Source organism: Chiloscyllium punctatum, chromosome 34 (assembly GCF_047496795.1).
Source record: "Chiloscyllium punctatum isolate Juve2018m chromosome 34, sChiPun1.3, whole genome shotgun sequence".
Taxonomy (NCBI): Eukaryota; Metazoa; Chordata; class Chondrichthyes; order Orectolobiformes; family Hemiscylliidae; genus Chiloscyllium; species Chiloscyllium punctatum.
In genome coordinates, this window is record NC_092772.1 from 37,574,910 (window position 1) to 37,593,684 (window position 18,775).

The 18,775-nt window shown below is 43.5% G+C and overlaps 1 protein-coding gene across 1 annotated transcript; it reads right to left on the reverse strand.

The window, feature by feature from the left end:
• Positions 1 to 321: 321 nt before the first annotated feature.
• Positions 322 to 18,358, reverse strand: LOC140458714 (transcobalamin-1-like). Its single transcript, XM_072553376.1, has 9 exons — positions 18,295 to 18,358; positions 16,109 to 16,267; positions 14,817 to 14,975; positions 12,927 to 13,082; positions 11,796 to 11,959; positions 8,976 to 9,162; positions 5,890 to 6,058; positions 2,375 to 2,493; positions 322 to 927 (listed from the first exon to the last, which is right to left on the reverse strand). The coding sequence occupies exons 1-9, from the start codon at positions 18,356 to 18,358 to the stop codon at positions 866 to 868; spliced, it is 1,239 nt and encodes a 412-aa protein (XP_072409477.1). The 3' UTR covers positions 322 to 865.
• Positions 18,359 to 18,775: the final 417 nt, after the last annotated feature.

Genomic DNA, 18,775 nt, shown 5'->3' on the forward strand with positions numbered 1-18,775 from the left:
AAAGCACTTTCACAGCTATAGAGGAGGCTTCCTGACAATTCTGAAGGGCTGCAGAATCTTCCAAAGGCAAAATTGAATGGCTTTAGGGGATCTTGATGTCAATGCGGCTTACATCCATTTGGGAGAAAATGAGGACTGCAGATGCTGGAGATCAGAGCTGAAAATGTGTTGCTGGAAAAGTGTAGCAGGTCAGGCAGCATCCAAGGAGCAGGGGAATCGACGTTTTGGGCATGAGCTTAGTGATCCTGAAGAAGGGCTCATGCCCAATACATCAATTCTCCTGTTCCTTGGATGCTACCTGACCTGCTGCGCTTTTCCAGCAACACATTTTCAGCTTACATCCATTTGGGGTAATAATCCAATTGATTATGTCAAGACAGGGCTACAGCCAATGTGACAGCATGTCAAGGGGTCAGCCAAAGAGGTCAAAATAGGATCTTTTATGGCATGGGTGCCAATAAGTTCTGATTATGAAGGAGTCCTGGGTGATAGGTGGGGCTGTCATAAAAGGGTCATGGCAAGTCAACTAAGGGGTATGTGAAAATTGGGGTGGGTCACATTGGAGTCAGTATTGGGTCAGGTCAGTTTCGCTTTGGAGTTAAGATTAGATTCATGGCAGATTTCAAGTGTGGTTATATCAGTATCAGGGTTAGCTCATGCCAAAATCAGAGTAAGGTCATGTCGAGGTCAGTGGTATTTCTTTAACTTGGAAAGATGTTTGTTTGCTGTGAGAGTGGAATGTTTATTGATTAATACGCAAAGGAACCATTTTTGAAACTCTCTGCACATACCTTGAAAACATACACTAGTACTTAGTCTCAGACTATTTTCCACTACCTTAATTTTTTTTCACTACTATCATGAATCAATATTTGGACAGTATTGCAATGACATGTTCCCCATTGGAAGGTTTGTACTCTGCGACACCTAAGAAAGAAGAACAGAGTTAAATCTGAGTTTGTTAGGACTTACAATCAGCAAAGCAGACAATGATTGTCCACGATATTCTTCCAGGGAGCAGAATAGCAAGCTACACATATCCATGCACAACAATAACATGTGATGATGTCTTTTAAGAAGGTTAGGTTACCCTTAATGTTGCTCAGAAGGGCCATAAAGACAGATATCCCATTTTGTCTGCATTTATCTACTCGAGGAAGCTATTAAGCTAAGAAAAAAAAACTTCTGCAATGAAAGTTTGGCTTTCCCTAGTTTGGTTTGGTTTTGGCAAGCAGTCAGTTGAAGCTGGGGAATCCAAAGAAACTGCTACAGTGGAAGGAAGTTCCATGCTAAATCTCACTGCCTTCTCTCTTTCCCTTAAGAACCTGTGTCTGACTTTACCTTTTTTTTGCTAAGATGATGTTTATGGGGAATGTTGCATGTATTTAGAAGAGCACCGTGAAGTTGTGATAGAATCTATTTGGTTTCTAAGCAGTTAAATTACTCTCGATTCTGTTCTCTTTTCTCTGTGTTTCATTTGATAATCTAGCAAATAAATTCTATTTTGTTTAAAACTAATTGTTTGGGCCAGCTTCATCATTCCTTGGATATCCACTCTACACCTGCTTAAAACAATGAGGAAAGTGAGAGTCTGGGCTACCTTCCTGAAATGTTTTCAGAAGGTCTGACCGAGTCCATAACAAACATTGAGAAAGCAGAGCACTGCAAGCTCAATGTTAAAGGGGCAAAGCATCCTGGAATAATAAGTATTGAAAAAGAGCTGCTCTTTTGGAATGCTCATACTGAAGGAACACTGCAAGTTCGAATGGACTGTATTGAAGGTGTACCATCCCCTCAAACATTCAGTCGTGTGTCAGCACTGAAATATGAGATGGGCAGGATTGAAGGAATCATGCAAATTCTAAGTGGCGAAGTTTGCAGATCAATGCACTGTCCATTGATTGGCAGGAGCACTGCAAGGTCAGAAGAGTAGTCATAAGGAATAGATGGACTTTCAACATGTGGGTATTGAAGAAGCATTAGGATTTTCATTAATCACTGTGGAATGCTGTCAGATGAAATTCATTGCCAGATGAGCTGCATTGTCAGATGATCAAGACCAGTGAAGTGTTCTACAGTCAGATGCTCAAAGCCACGAGATGTCTGTACTATTGTCTTGACAGTACCTAGGGTGGACTGCTGTGTAGGAGTATGCCAGTGGTCGGTGTCTGTCAAGTTATATTCAGAGTGTTCTGTCCTCTATGCACCCCTCCATCAATCCATTCGCAAAATTAATCATATCTTTCTTTATCACATTCCTCTGCATGGAATCTGATTGATGACAATGATTTTGATGTTATTGCACCTCAATATTGGGCATTCACAGTTGATGATAGGTGGTGTAAAAATGAGACAAACACAATTTTTTTCTTACCAACAGGAATTGGCACAGTCCCATTCAGAAACTGCCAAAAGGTCCTTTTATCACTGTTGGCCGGAATACCACCAATGCTGGTGATGAAGGGGCCCAAGGAAGTCTGGATTTCCTTGAATCTAAATGAGGGGTACAACAACATGTGGGAATAATGTGTTGATATTCAAACACAGAGGTGGTCACACATCATATAATTGATAAGTTTCAAGGACAGATAGATTCCTGAAAACCTAAACTCTGAAAGATGAGTTGTGTCAGTGAAGCATAGCTCCTGCATGGTTCCATACTCAGAGACTGGAAGTAGACACAACATCAAGATCTTCCTCTGTTTATTTCTATCTCATTCCATCATTACCTAGATCATATGTATCTTCTTTCAGCTTGTAGATCTCTTTCCTTTCTCTTTCTATATCTCTTTTTTTTTATTTAAATTGGAAACTGAGTCTACTCGTATCTGTCTCTCCTGTGGTTTTCTTACCCTGTCCATGCCACTGTTTATCTTTTTTCTATCACGTTTCAGCATTCTCTTTTGAAGTTTCTCCCTGATCGTCTTTCTCTCTATTTCCCTTTCCATCTTTCTTCCTTTCTTTCCGCCTTGTTTCCTATCTGCCTCTCATTCTCTCTTTTGGTGTGTGCATGTGTGCCTGGGTCTCTCTCTGTCATTCTCACACACACTTTCTCACTGCGAACATGAAACTAAAATCTCCCTTGGCTCTTTCTTCTGCCTCTTCCTGTCTGAGTTGCCGAATGGAAGTATCGTTCATTGAGTGATGTTTTCTATTTTAGAGTAAGTGAGCTTCCATACCCTGGAAAATAACTTCTCTTGATTGAAAATGAATTCCATCTGCGTGGAATGAAAATGTACATCCGTTCAGTGAATTTCAAAGTCCATAGAGTTTAACTATGTTCCGATTATTATGTCTCTATTCATTGAGTGTAACTGAGGTTACATCACGTGAAAGATGTGATTGCGTGAGAGAGAGTTTCAATAGGGTGTCGGTGATGTTATATTGGGCATGAGTGACTTTTCTCAAGAATCGTTGCGTTAACACTGTGAATGCATTTTTCTCAAGTACACATGGGCTCCATTAGAGCATCAGCTTTTTTTGGAATGTGAATGAGTTTCTACCAAATACGTGTCTTACCATTGAACATGAGCTCGTTTCCACTCATCCTGATTTGGTTTCACTGCTTTGTCAGCAAATTTCCATTGCTTGTGTGAGTTATTAATTAGTGTACGTTTACTTCCAGTGTGAATGAGTTTCTGTTAGGATACGAGTGAAGTTGCATTGTGTCGATATGAACTTTCACAGAGAGTTGATTAGTTCATATTGAATGGGGGTGAATTTCACTTCAACTTCCACCCCCCCCCCCCCCCCCAACTCCGCCAAGGATGTGCATGTCCTGGGCCTCCTCCACCGCCAAATCCTAGCCTCCCGCCACCTGGAGGAGGAAAGCCTCATCTTCCAATTTGGGACCCTCCAACCACACGGTATTAAGATTGATTTCACTAGTTTCCCCTCCCCCCCACTTCATCCCAGATCCAACACCCTCCTCGGCACCGCCCTCTTGAACTGTCCGCCCAGTCCTTCTCCCGTCCCACCGGCCTGCTCCACCCTCCGCTCTGACTTATCACCACCGCTCCCCCCCCCCCCACCACTTCCCACCTGCAGCTACCTATCACCTTCGCAGCTACATTCCCCCCAGCACCACTCCACTCATATTTACTGCTCAGCCCCCTCCACCCCGCTGCCACCCCCACCCCCACATTCCTGATAAAGGGCTTATGCCTGAAACATCGACTGTCCCACTCTGAGGATGCTCTCTTTCTTTCTGTGCTTGTCCAGCGCCACACATTTCCACTCTGATCTCCAGCATCTGCAGTCCTCGCGTTCTCCTGTGGGTGTATTCCTATCAAGTATCACTGACTTCTCATTGAGTGAGTGTGAACTCCCATTGAATGTCGCTGAAAATGTGTTGCTGGAAAAGCAACAGGAAGGGCTTATGCCCGAAACGTCGATTCTCCTGCCCCTTGGGTGCTGCCTGACCTGCTGCGCTTTTCCAGCAACACATTTTCAGCTCTGATCTCCAGCATCTGCAGTCCTCACTCTCTCCTCGAAGATTTTTTTTCCCATTGAATGTCAGCAAGTTTCTAACAAGTATAAGAGAGATGTCACTGAATATGAAGCAGTTCCCATTGAGTGCGATCAAGTTTCCATTCAACGTGAATTAATGTTCATTGAATGAATCTCCATGCAGAGAAAAATGGGATTCCGTTGATGCATTGAGTCTCCATTCAATGTGAATGAATCTTCTCACAGTATGGGTGGGTTTCCATTGAGTGCAAATTCTCATTGAATTAGAGTGCGTGCACATTCAGTGAAAGCAGTTTTAAACAGTTAAACAAGTGAGATTTTGTAGCAAGCATCTGTTTCACTGAGTGTAAATAAGTTGCCATTGCATGCAAGTGACTTTCCAACAAGTGTGACAGATATTCTATTAAGGCTGAGTGGGATTCTGTGGAGTTCTAAGAGTGCTTGTGTAGAGGGAAACTGAGTTGACACTGTGTGTGAGTGAAGTTCCAATTTGTGCTTGATGGAATATTACATCAGTGATGTGGGCACGTTTTCACTGAGTCGCAAAACTTTCTATTGAGAATTCAGTAGGTTTGATTTTCAGTGCATGCTTAGTTAGTAGGCATGAGGAAGTTTTCATGAGGTGTAGATGAGTTTCCTTTTAAGAATTGTAATTTTTTGTGCTCAATGCCGACTCTCATGAGGGAGTAAGATTTCCATTGTGAAATGCAAGGAATTTTTGTTTGTATTGGATTGTATATTTTTCTCTTGCCAAGTGATACTTCACATTCTGAGGTCAATAATGATGTCGTATTCATGAATTATATTTCCACATTTCAAATTCAGCAATTGAACCATTTCATATAATTCAATCCTGCATATCGTCTCGAAGCTACCATCCCTCCTATAGACGTCCCAAACCCCAATTCCACACCAAAATTATTTCAGCAGACACTTCAGACATTCACACTCCCTTGTGGAGCTCTCTACTTGACACCCATTAAAATCCGATGCCCACCTACAACTTTGCCTCTTCCTCCAATGCATTTTACAATCAATGCATTTTACAATCAATTCAGCACTGATCCTCATCTCTCACCACTCCATTCCCCACTCCTCAACCCAAAGAGCTTTTGCCCGCAACGTCGATTTCGAAGCTCCTTGGATGCTGCCTGAACTGCTGTGCTCTTCCAGCACCACTAATCCAGAATCTGGTTTCCAGCATCTGCAGTCATTGTTTTTACCTCTATCTTCACAACTGTCAACCCCACCCCCACTTTGTTTCCCTCACAATCTCCCATCCCAATGTTCCATCTCAATGTCCCATATTTATCTCAACATCATAATTTAGAATAAAATCCCTTCGCACAATCTTCCACTATGCATTGGTGTCTTAGTACAAGTCGCTATAACTACACAACAATGCTTGACAAGACTCACCGAAAGTATTCTGCATCCCTTGCCTGTGCAATTTGCATAATGTTGAGAAGGTCTGTACCTGCATGGACAGTTAGATGAGTGGAATGAGTGTGTGAACCGGTGCCAGCATTTACAGTGTAGTCCACAGTAATCATTCTGTTATAGCTCATCTCTGCCTTTGACTGTGTTCCTAAATAAAAGACAAATAGATATGTTAGAATCGTTGTTGACATTTCATTATGAGTATTTTTTTTAAAATTTTAATATCAATTAGAGCTGTGACAAGTGAGCTTGGAGGTGAAGGTGGCCTTTGGACTATGAGCATCAGGTCATTTTACAAAGAAAATACAGCATTTTGTTTATGAGGGTTGGCCTAAATATTTATTGTATGTTGCTTCTTGTTAAAGATTGCTCTACAGAACTTCGACTCCAGAGTGACCTTAGGATAAAACAGATGAAGATTTTGAATTCTAATTGGGAACCCGCTAGGAGGCAGTCAGTCTGACAGGGAATGGGCAAAGTTTGAACTTTTTTTGGGACTATGTTCCAGTCAAAAAAGATTGTGCCTCCGAAAGCTACAGGAAAATGATTTGATTGACTGGTTGTGTTCTCATTACTAAATTAATAAAAGTTCAGAAAATAGAATCTCCATTTTAAGAATGAAATGACTATTCTGCCGATCCTTCTGGAAACTATCTGCATGCATTTGGTGCCATCAAAAACCAAGCAAGATGCAGTCTCGTGTGCCTATGAGATTAAGGACCATGGAAACAACTTCAGTGAGCTAGTCGATTACGTTTCATGTGTTGGGTAAGGCTGATGATATGGGATCAATAAGAGACTTTATGGTGGACTGGAACAAGTTAATTGCAGCCGGACATAACACATTGTAGAAAGTGGTGCTCTGAAGTAAATAAGTTACTGCACCAATGTTCCAGGTGTACATAGGAAAAATGAACAGAATGCCATTCCAGCTGCAGTGAAGACCAATCAATAGGCTAAGTTATGATTGAGACCGTAAAGGGGAGAAGGGTCTGCAGAAACCAAGCAAATCTAGCTTGGTTATATTTGGGAAAACTATTTGGAATTGAACAAGTTTCACAAACAAGACTAAATAACGAAGTTGGAATGCCAACTTAACAAGTCTGAACTGAATGACAAGAAGCCCACAGAACCCTCCATTTTAGCAGTAATTTTGAGACTAACAACTGCAAAGAAATACCCTTGTCAGGAGGCATTAATACCGTTGTCACACAGAAATTGGCAATGCTAGAATCAAAGAAGATTGCACTAAAATCATAGACATTTATTAGATTATATTGTAGTTTAACTTTGTTCTGTTAAAGTGACTGAATTATTAATAAATTGATAAATCTTTTGTTTAGCTGTAAACCTGTTCTCTGTTATCATCTATTCACAAAGTTTGATCCTGTCTGGCTTTTTAAAAAGTATCATTACAAACCAATTTTGAGAGGCATTAAGGAGTATTTCAACTTTACTGTGTTGTGAACACAGTGTAGGGTGGTTGATTTAATTTGGTTGTCTCAAGTATCAAAACGATTATGGTATTTGGTCAGAACATGGTATATAAGAATCTGGCATGGTATCACAAAGCCAAACACCTTCATGGTAATAGTCTACAGCTTGCCATTTTTCTCTAGCCAATTTTAACCTCTCAGCTCTAATCTCTGCAGCAGCCCTTAGATCCATCTCTACCCATCTGCCACATCCTCTAGCCCTACAACTCTACCCTTTCCATGTGACTCCCCCAGACACTAAAACTTTTCCTACCATTGTAAACTATTCCTCCTCTACCACCACGCTTACTTTTGTAAGCTTTTGCAACCTTAACACCCTTCCATTACACCGCAATCTCTTCAACTCTCCACATCTTGGTCAACCCCTCGAGTTCAGATAAGCCTCCACTTTTGTGACTTTACATTCCAAAGGTGTTCTCTATTTCTATAACATTCTGCATCCTCCAGGCTTGGACTGCTCAGTTGTAAATAATATGGATGTCCCACCAAGGCACAGTAAAAGCCATAGCTAATATGAGAGAAATAACTCATCTCTGTCTGACAATGGAATTATCAGCCCTCACTATCACGGGGTTAACTGTTGTCCAGAAATGTAACTCTTTCTTTCTGTTTCTGGAAGATGGCACCAACAGCCATGCACATCTCACATGGGCCTGCCCCAGTCAATGCCGACAATACTGTACCCTGATGTTACAAAGCTTCTTCAGTACAAGATCCATTGAAGAACAGCGCAACCTGAGTGTGAATGCTCTGAAAGTACACCACTTGCTCCCCACTACCCTGCTCATGGTTCAGTGTTCACTCTGTATGGATGCCCAAACAGGTAACGTGCCTTTAATACTCACTCTTCCATGATGTAACATTCCCCCAGATCTGACACAAAAGCAGAGGAAGGCTCCCTTGCTGTGGATCTCTCAATTCTGCAGCTAAAAGTCAATGCTGGTCCTTTTCAGGAGTGGTGTTCTATTAGTACTGCTCCACTGTAGTGCATGGTTACATGGTTGACCATTCAGCATTACTTGGCTTATTCAGTTCCAAATACCAATGGTTCTATGCTCATTCTGTTCATTGACAGTGTAGTACAGCAAGTCATTTACTTGTAAACAAACACGCTGGGACCTCTCTGAAGTGCCACCTTCTCTCAGCACTGCATGTGACAGTTTCCCTGCATCACTGACCCTCAGAAGATGCAGTGTTCCTCAATAATGCTGTTCTAATTGTTCATCATTCTCTTGGTATCCGCTAATTGGCAGCTCTCCGTTTCTGAACTTTCATCAGTGTGGTAGTCTCAGCACTGACTCGCTGTCAGTGCTGACCCTCTGAGAGTGGTGTATAATCAATACTGACTCACCAAATGTGCAGTAATCCCTAGGTACCGACAATCCAACAGTGTGGAGTTCCCTTTGCACTTCCATCTACCTCAGCAATGGCTACCTAAAAAATGTCAGGCTAGTGTATTGACATTGAGCCATTGGAGTGTATGGATAACAGTCAAATGAGGAACTAATAATCACTGGAATCACATGTTCCATCATATTCTGTATTCACCTGAATTCGGCATTAACTTACCACTTACTCCACCAAAGCACCCTTTACCAGTCTCCAAGTATGTCTTGTCCAGCAGAGGTGGCAAGATCTGTGAAGCCATTACCGAGTTTGAGAAGGCTCCCTGGCTGATTTCTTCCACAACTCTCTCTGGAATCTTTGAAGTATTCCAGACGGGGAATGGAATGAAATCACTATTAGCAATAAGAGCCTGCATGTGAAAGATGAGAGGGACAGAGTCAGGGAATGCCGCATGCTCAATCAGCCATGGACCTCCTGTATGACATGATAACACTTGTTAGGTGAATACTTAACATTTCCCCAATTTTACCTCAACCAGATTTGTAAATAACTTTTCTCACGGCAGATGAGAATTTGACTGTTTCCCTTGCCACTGCAGCAGAGTAATGAACATTACAGAACATGACATAAGGATAACTGGACTTCAGAGTATTAACAATGATGAGAGATTGTAGAATGATACCTGGACTTTGGTGTTTGTTAGGAGGAAATATTGCACAAATTAAACCTGTTTCTCTGGTATATAGAAGGTTAAATGGTGATCTGATTGAACTCTGCAAGATATTAACTAGAATAGGCAAGGCAAGTAAAGAGGAACTATTTGTATGGGTTTAAGATTCTAGAGGACATAGTCTGAGAATTAGGACCAGGTCATAGATGTTAGGAAGCACTTCTACACAAAACTACTGTTAAATGTTTGGAACTCTGTTCCACAAATAGCAGTGGATGCTGGATTACTTGCTAATTTTAAATTGGAAACAGTTTCGGTGTTTTTCTGTTAAGCAAAGAGATGTGAGCCAAAAGTATGGATATCGTTAGGCCACAGATCAACCATTGAATGGTGGAAAAGTTTCAAGAGGCTGAATGGACTACTCCTGCTCCTATGCAGCGATGAAAGAAAGAAATTTCGCTTTTTTAAGGTGAAGATTATGATTTGAATCATGATCATTTTTTCTAACATCTGAGAGTTGTTAGACATTTCATATTTTATTTTGAATGGTGCTGAGTGTGTTAAAATGTTGTGGATTATGTTTTGTCTGTGTATGTTGTCACGGCTTGAAATATGTGAACAGGGTTTTCGAAGCTGTTATTTAAGTAGAGAATTGCATGAAGTCTGTTCAGTGAACTGGAAGGTCAATGATCAATGTCTTAGATTGGTAGTTATGGAACATAAACTCACAAGCGTCAAGGAACAAGTGTTGAACAGCAGTGATGTTAAGAAACATGAAAGTGCTTTCTTCACTTCATATGTAAATATTATTTAGAGATCTACAGTTGTTATTATTCTTAGTTTATGGGATCTGGGTCTCTTTGGCTCAGCCATATGTTCTGTTCATCCCAATCTGACCAGATGACAGTTCAGAGCCAAACATGACACTGTGGGTCTGTAATCACGTGTAGGCCGTATCAGATATGTGTGGCAGATCTGATTTCCAAAATGGCATGAGGAAACTTGATGGATTCTGACAAGTCATTACATGCTGGCTGTTCAGCATGTGTTATTCAACTTTGCTTTTTAAATTCTTTTTATCACCTAATTCCATCATCTGCAGTGTTCTTGTCCCATGAACATTAGGTCAGTGTTTTGAACTAATAATCCAATGTCATTAACAGCACGCCACTCTCTACCAGTTTGTAGTTAGCTCAAGTATGTTGCTCATCACTTCGACTTTTGTCTCCCACATCAGCAACCCTCAGAAAAACAAAAGACTCCCTGCCTCACTGTAATCAATCATTCTTGTCAAGGGCCATGTATACTCTGAAGCATTCTGCTGCAAGTTAAAAAAAAACTCTGGTTAAAAAACACACCGATGACTGAGATTCGATGTAAAATGGAAGAGATTTGTGAGATTAAAATGATGACGAAACCATTCACAGTGTATTGTAGACTCTCCTGGTCGATTCGGTATTGGTGCAAACAAATGAGGAGCATTGTATATATCTTTACTCACCATTGACATTGCTGAATCTACATGAGGAGTGTAGTTTCATTATTCACATGACATGACGAGATTACACAAGCATTGGATAGAGTTCTGGTCTTTATTGATCTTGACTTGATTGCTTTTAAAAGGGCATTGTACGTTCTCATTTCTATATATCATGGTTAGGCCAGCCCACACACACAGTGTATTACTTTGATTTCCATATATAGGTGAGATCAAAACTGAAATTTCTGTCCGTGCTTTGATTTTCCTGTCCCCATCTTCCCCCAGTGTTCTGTGTCTCTTCTGATATGTGTGCCTCATCCTTGCTCTCTTCCTGCCCCTTTGGCTCTCTTTCATGTCGCTGTCTCTTCGTTCTACCTTAATTTATTTCACTTTCTCTTCCTCTCTCTCTCTCACTGTCCCTGTGCGATCTTATACTTTCAGTTAATTTTTCTTTCCATCTTCATCATCACCTCTTTATCCATTTCTGTCCATACCTCTCTGTCTCTCGCCATCTTCCCTATACCTCTCACTCCTGCAGCTCAGACCCTCAATTTTATTGTGCACAACTAACCAACCCCCTCCCCCCCCAACACCTCTCCTCCACCTCCAACCCTTCTCTACACACACACTTTTCAGTTCTTAGCACACCCTCCCTTTCCCTCATGGACACTCTCTCTCTCTCTCTCTCTTCCCAAATCTCAACCAATAAACTTCTCTCACTCTCCGTCTCCCTCTACCCACCCAACTTTTCTCTCCTATCATCTCTTCCCAAACGTATCTTACCTTTTGTCCATTGTTCTCTTTCAGCACTTTCACCAATGCCTCTCCTTACTCCCCTCTTATCTCACTCTTTGCTCGCTGCTCGTGCCAATGATTCTGACATGAATCTTACCTGCATGGCCAGGCCAGTGCTATAGATATTTCCAATTGTTCCCTGAGCTTCTTTTGCACAGTAAATCTGCATGATCAGTTTTGTCAAGGCAATCTTGATGGAGTCAGCTGGCTTGTAGGAACCGTGTAGACAGCTAAAGGCCATGGCAGCCATCGCACCGGTATCTAGTGGAGAAACAGAAAGGTTCATGTGTCCAGGCAGCTCGTGTCGACAGAATCCAAACCGATTAAAGGGGGACACAACACCTTTCGAGAGGCGGGGAAATGTGATTCCAACCGGGCATCATCCACTACATACAGGAGAAAGTAATTATTCTTTTTCCCAGAGGAGAAACAGTTTTATATGTGGATCAATGCAGTTGACAAGTAGAAAGTAAGATTGGTTCAATGGCACTCAGCAGCATGTTTCCACTGAACAGACCGTTGGTCTAAAGGGGTGACATGCCCATGTCTCAAGGAGACAGCTTGGTTAAGTGGGACACACAGATGACATTGTGATGCGCCGAAGATTGTTCCCCTCCCGTACTTGAGTCTTTCTGCCGCCCATCAGACTCTCTCCATATGTTTCTATCTCTCCCTGTCTTTCTGTCTCCCTGTCTCTCGCTCTGCTCTTTCTGTCTCCCTGTCTCTCCTGGTTCACTCTCTTTCACTTTATCTCTTTATTTCTCTCCCCACCACCACCCCAACCCTGTCTCTCTTTTATCTCTCTGTCTCTCTCTCTCTCTCTTTCTCCTGGTGTCCGCTCTTTGTTGCTCTTCCTCGTTCTTTGTCTCTCCATCTCTCTCCCTCTTAGTCTCTCTCTCTCTCTTTGATTCCTCTTACACCCTCTTTGTCTTTCTCTCTCTCCCCATCGTCTGTCTCTCTCTTTCCCTTTATTCCCTTTCACACTTTCTTTATCTCTCAGCCATCTTTCACTCTGTCTCTGTTTCTTGCCCTCTCTCAGTCTCTCCTTCTGTGTCGATCCCCACCATGTCTTCCTCTCTACCTTGCTCCCACGTCACTCATCTTTTCGTTCTGTCCTTCCTCTCTCTTCTTTTCCGTGCCTGTTCTTGTCTCCCTTTATTCCTCCCTGCCTCTCACCAGCCGCTCTGCACTTGACATTTACCTACCCTCTCTGACGTGTTTCACTTACCCACTGAGAAGTGACCTCCGAAGGAGAGCTCATCGTTCATCACAGCCTGTGCGAAAGTTTTGATATCGCTCTTCCTAATCAAGTAATCATCTTGGCAAAGTGCAAGTACAGCAAGTGCAACTTGGTAGTAGGTGGTGAGAGGGTGCATATTCATCTCTAGGAGCAGAGGAGGATAAATGTTAAAACATTGAAGAATACCAAAGTCCTATTCTCGGTTTTAGAAATTCATTTTCTGTGTGCCATTCAGGCATATATTTACAAATGGCACTACACTTTGCATCACTCCCTCCCGATGCCACTCCCACAAGAGGAAGGTTAATATTTCTCATTATCACAGAGTTATAGTATCCCTACAGTGTTGGAAATAGGCCATTAGGTCCAACAAGTCCATACTGACCCTCTAAAGATTAACCCACCCAGACCCATTCCCCTACCCAGTTAGTCTACATTTGACCCTAACGAATACACCTAACCTACATATCCCTGAACACTATGTGCAATTTAGCATGGCTAATTCACCCAAACTGCACATCTTTGGACTGTGATAGCAAACTGATAGGAATCCACACACACACACAGAGGGAAAACATGCAAACTTCACACAGTCGCCCAAGTTATGATACAACAAAAGAGGAGATTGTTTGGCAATCTTAACAGACCGTCCTCATGGAAAGAGCTGCATATTGAGCCCCTCAAAGTAAAGCAGAAAATTGATGGGGAAACTCAGCTGGTCTGACATCATCTGTGGAGAGAGTTAATGTTTCGAGCCTTGTGATCCATATTCCCAACTGTGAAGAGAGCTGGGAGTCATTGGTTCCTATGCTGATGAAATTGGTTCCTCGGCTGAGAGATAAAGAAAGTGTGAAAGGGAATAAAGTGAAAGAGAGAGACAGACGATGGGTAGAGAGAGAAAGACAAAGAGGGTGTAAGAGGAATCAAAGAGAGAGAGAGAGAGAGACTAAGAGGGAGAGAGATGGAGGGACAAAGAACGAGGAAGAGCAACAAAGAGCGGACACCAGGAGAGAGAGAGAGACAGAGAGACAGAGACAGAGAGATAAAAGAGAGACAGGGTTTGGGTGTTGGGGGTGCTTGGTGAAGTGAGCAGATAGGTGGAGACAGGCCCAAAGACAGAAAGAAAGTTAAGCAAACAAAAGGATCCTTCATAGCAAATCAGGGAAGGAGAATGGCTGATAATGAGGGGTGTAGATAAGCTAAATGGCAGGTATCTTTTCCCTTGGGTGGACAATTTCAAAACTAGGGAGTACTTTTTTTTTAAGGTGAGAGGAAAATGACTTGAAAATGTCATGAGGGTTTTGTCTTATTTTTTACACAGTAGTTCAATGTATAGAATGTACTTCAAGAGGAAATGCTGGATGCGGGTACAGTTAAAACATTTTTAAAACATTTAGATAGGTACACGAATAAGAATGTTTGGAGGGATCTGGACCATGCACAGGCAGATGAGACTAGTTTAGTTTCGGATTATGCTCACTATGGACTGCTTGGACTGAAGGATCTGTTTCCATGCCGTATGACTCTATCCTGCACTGATTTTTTTTTTGACGGAGTGGCTCACATGTGGAATGAAATTTCAGAAGTAGTGATGGTTGCAGATACTGTTGCAATGTTTTAGAGCCATTTGGATAAGTATGTGAATTAGAAACATTTGGAGGGATATGGATTAAGCACAATCAAGTGGGACTAGTTTAATTTTGGATTATGGTCAGCACGGATTGATTGGATCAAAGGGTCTGTCTCCATGCTGTGTGACTCTATGACACTGATTCTAAACACTGGAGTAGCCAGAAACCCCTGGTAAATAAACACATTGATAAGACGTATCTCATCTCTGTTCTTACAGCTTTCCCCTTGCCTGTTGACAACCCTTACCGATGCTTTTAATCTCTTGGCCAAGCTTGTCAAAAAGCAATGACTCCAGGTTGATGCCATGGTTCAATTCGTTGTCAATGGTCAGCTTCGTTGGGTTTTCACAACAGCAGATCAATGCCAATACGTACTGGCCCAGTTTCCCACTGGTCATACTCGCCCCTGTAGAGAAGAGAACATAAGAAGCAACGCACCAATGTTTCAATAGTGTCTGCACAGGCAAAGTGATCCTCTGATTTCACAAATTCAGGTGTTTCGCCTTTGTGCAAGTTGTATCTGAATCCTGATATTTTCAGCACATCCATTGTCCATGCCTCTAAATGTACAGTCTTTATGCAGTAATGGCAACCCAATCGAACAATGCTCTTGCAGTTATGACCATATGAGACTGTTGCTGTCACTCTGCACGAATCACAGGAATCCTGTAATACTGACCTTTCCATAGTGCGGCGCTCCCTCAGCACTGACCCTCCCACATTGCGGCACTCCCTCAACACTGACCCTCCCACATTGCGGCACTCCCTCAGCACTGACCCTCCCACATTGCGGCACTCCCTCAGCACTGACCCTCCAACAGTGCGGTGCTCCCTCAGCACTAACCCTCCAACAATGCAGCACTCTCTCAGCACTGACCTTCCAACAGTGCGGTGCTCCCTCAGCACTGACCCTCCGACAGTGCAGCACTCTCTCAGCACTGACCTTCCAACAGTGCAGCACTCCCTCAGCACTGACCCTCCGACAGTGCAGCACTCTCTCAGCACTGACCTTCCAACAGTGCGGTGCTCCCTCAGCACTGACCCTCCCACATTGCAGCACTCCCTCAGCACTGACCCTCCCACATTGCGGCAATCCCTCAGCACTGACCCTCTCAGTGCGGCACTCCCTCAGCACTGACCGTCCGACAGTGCATTGCCCACTCAGTACTGAGCCTCACACAGCGAGGGAACCCCTCAGTGCAGACACTGTGAACTTGGAAATTTCACTCAGTTCTGACACCGTGTCAGTGCAGGGCTGCCTTAACACTTAGGTGTCTGACACTTTCTCATCACTGTACCTCTGACAGAGCAGCACCCCAATATTACTGACTCCCTTTCAGTTCAGAATTCTTTCAGCACTAACACCTGAAAATGAGCATTCCTTCAGTGTTAACATTACGACAGTGCAACATTCCCTCAGTGGATCCCTCACTCAGTCGATTATCTTAATTACTAGCATGGGACTGAAAGCGGTGCTCAGAATGTACTGACATGTTTCCCAGACAGCAGGCCATATTTGTATCAACTGCGCTCTCTTACCTTTGCTAATAACAGTCTCCTTAAGTCTGTTGACAATGGATGGTTCGATCTTGTGTTTCACCAGACACAGGGAAAGTACCACGCTGGGGTCTGGGTCTTGGTCATTCAGAGACTCATCCAACTGGTTCTCCAGCTGGGCCGCACATTCTTTGTAATCTCCTGGAAAACATTTGAACGGAAGCAGCAGAAATTGAGACAAAATTAATCTGCTCACTGAGTTGCAAGTAATCTCTTATTCTCTTTCTGATCTTTGCGCAAGTAGCCTAACTCATAATAACTTTTGTAAAATTCGCCTGAGCCACTTTTTACAGGTTTATTGTCAAATCCGATTCCACCATCCTTACCAGTGGAAGTTTCCAAATCTCAACAAAGGCTGTGTCAAATATATTTCATTATCACACACCACCACCTTCCCACCGCAACCACCAAATGTCTTAATGCCGTGTCATCGAGGAATTGACCCTCCTGTCACTGGAAATATTATCGAAGTTTCAGGCCTAAGCCCTCATCAGGAATGAGGTATTGTGGGCTGGGGGTGGGGAGCTGAGAGGTAAATGTGAGGGGGGGGTGAGGTTGGGGGGGATAGGTGGATCAAGGTGGGGGAGAAGGTGATAGGTTGGAGAGGAGGGTGGAGTGGATAGGTCAAGAGGGCGGTGCTCAGTTGGAGGCTTGGAACTGGAATAATGTGGGGGCGGGGGGAGGGAAAATGAGGAAACTGGTGACATCTACATTAATCATGTGTGGTTTCTGGGTCTCGAGGTGGAAGATGAAGCATCCTATCTCCATGTATTGGGTGGTAAGGGTTTGGCGATGGAGGAGGCCCAGAACCCACATGTCCTTGGCGGAGTGGGAGGAGGAGTTGAAGTGTTCAACCAAAGGCTTGGTTGTTGTGGGTGTTCTGGAGATGTTCTCTGAAATGGTCCCAGATGGCCTCCTTCTTCCAAGATCTCACTTGGTCGTCAATGCCCTCCAGCGCATCTCTTCCACTTCCCACACCTCCCTTCAACCACACCCTCGCAGTGCAACAAGGACAGAACTCCTTCCTGGTCACAACCTTCCACTCCACCAAACTTCGGAAACATTCCATCACCCCCCATCACCTTCAAACAGACTCTACCATGAGGGATATATTTCCCTTCCCACCCCTATCAGCATTCCAAAGAGACCATTCCCTCTGCGACTCCCTTGTTAGATCCATGCCCCCCCACCACCACCAGCCCACACCCCACTCTCAGCACCTTCCTGTCACCACAGGAAATGCAAAGCCAGCGCCCACACCTCCCCTCACCACCGTCCAAGGCCCTAAGGGATCCTTCCACATCCGACAGAAATTCACCTGTATCTCCATCAATGTCATCCTGCTGTATGTGTAGCACCCAATGTGGTCTCCTGTACATCGGGGACACAGTACACCAACTTGCAGATCATTTCAGAGAACATCTCTGGGACACCTGCACCAACCAACCCCACCGCCCCGTGGCTGAACACTTCAAATCCCCCTCCCACTCTGACAAGGACATGCAGGTCCTGGGCCTCCTCCATCACCAAATTCTTACCAACTGACGCCTGGAGGAAGAACACCTCATCTGCCACCTTCGAACCCTGCAACAACATGGGATTAGTGTGGATTTCACCAGTTTCCTAATTTTCCCCTTCCCACACATTATCCCAGCCCCAAGCCTTCAACTCGGCACCACCCTCTTGACCTTTCCATCGCCTTTCCCAACTATCCGCTTCACCTTCCTCTCAGACCTATCACCTTATCCACCACCTTCACTTACTTTTCACATTCTCCTTCCCCCCAACCTCACCCCCCTCCCATTTATCTCTCAGCCAACCCCCATCCCTCACCCACCCCATGAGCTGCATTCCTGATGATGGGCTTATGCCAAATATGTCGCTTCACCTGCTCCTCGGATGCTGTCTGGCCTACTGTGCTTTTCCATCACCACACTCTCGACTATGATCTCCAGCATCTCCAGTCCCCACTTTCTTCCAACAGGAAATAGTAACCCTCATTTCATCTATCTTCATAGTTTTGAACACCTCCATTAAATCCCTCCTTAATTTTGTCTTCTGAAAGTACAGAATACCAGCCTTTCCAAACTCAAACCGAAACCTCTCATTCTAGTTTGTAGATGTAGCTGCCTTTGCATTTAAAGTAGGAGGGGGCAACTACAGCTTACCACAGCTTTGAAGACCATGAGGTAAGAACACCAAGATCAGGAACAGTGTCGGCAAGGTGCCCATTGTTATTACGAGCCTGCCGTTAATCAGAACCAGAATCGTCAGTGAAAAGTGGTTACAGGAGGTGTGGGGTAGTGTGGCTTTATATATATCAAAGGGAAGGGCAAAGGATTACAAATAGTGTGGGAATACTAATTAACCTTTAATTAGAGATTGTTACACAAAGTGGACCTAATCTTTGATACCGAGTTAATGCACGAGCAAATATTAACTGAACAATTTGCAAGATCACCTGAAGCAATGTCACACGAAGAGTATTTTAATTTGTTCTCAATGGCTGACACAATCAGCGATTACAACTCCACTATAATTGAGGGGTTTAAGGGAGGTGTTCAAAAAGGTTGTAATCATTCACCTCCCTGAACTGTTGCAGTCCAGGGCAGTGCATTGCTTAGCAAGAGAGTTAGGAGGGATATGCAG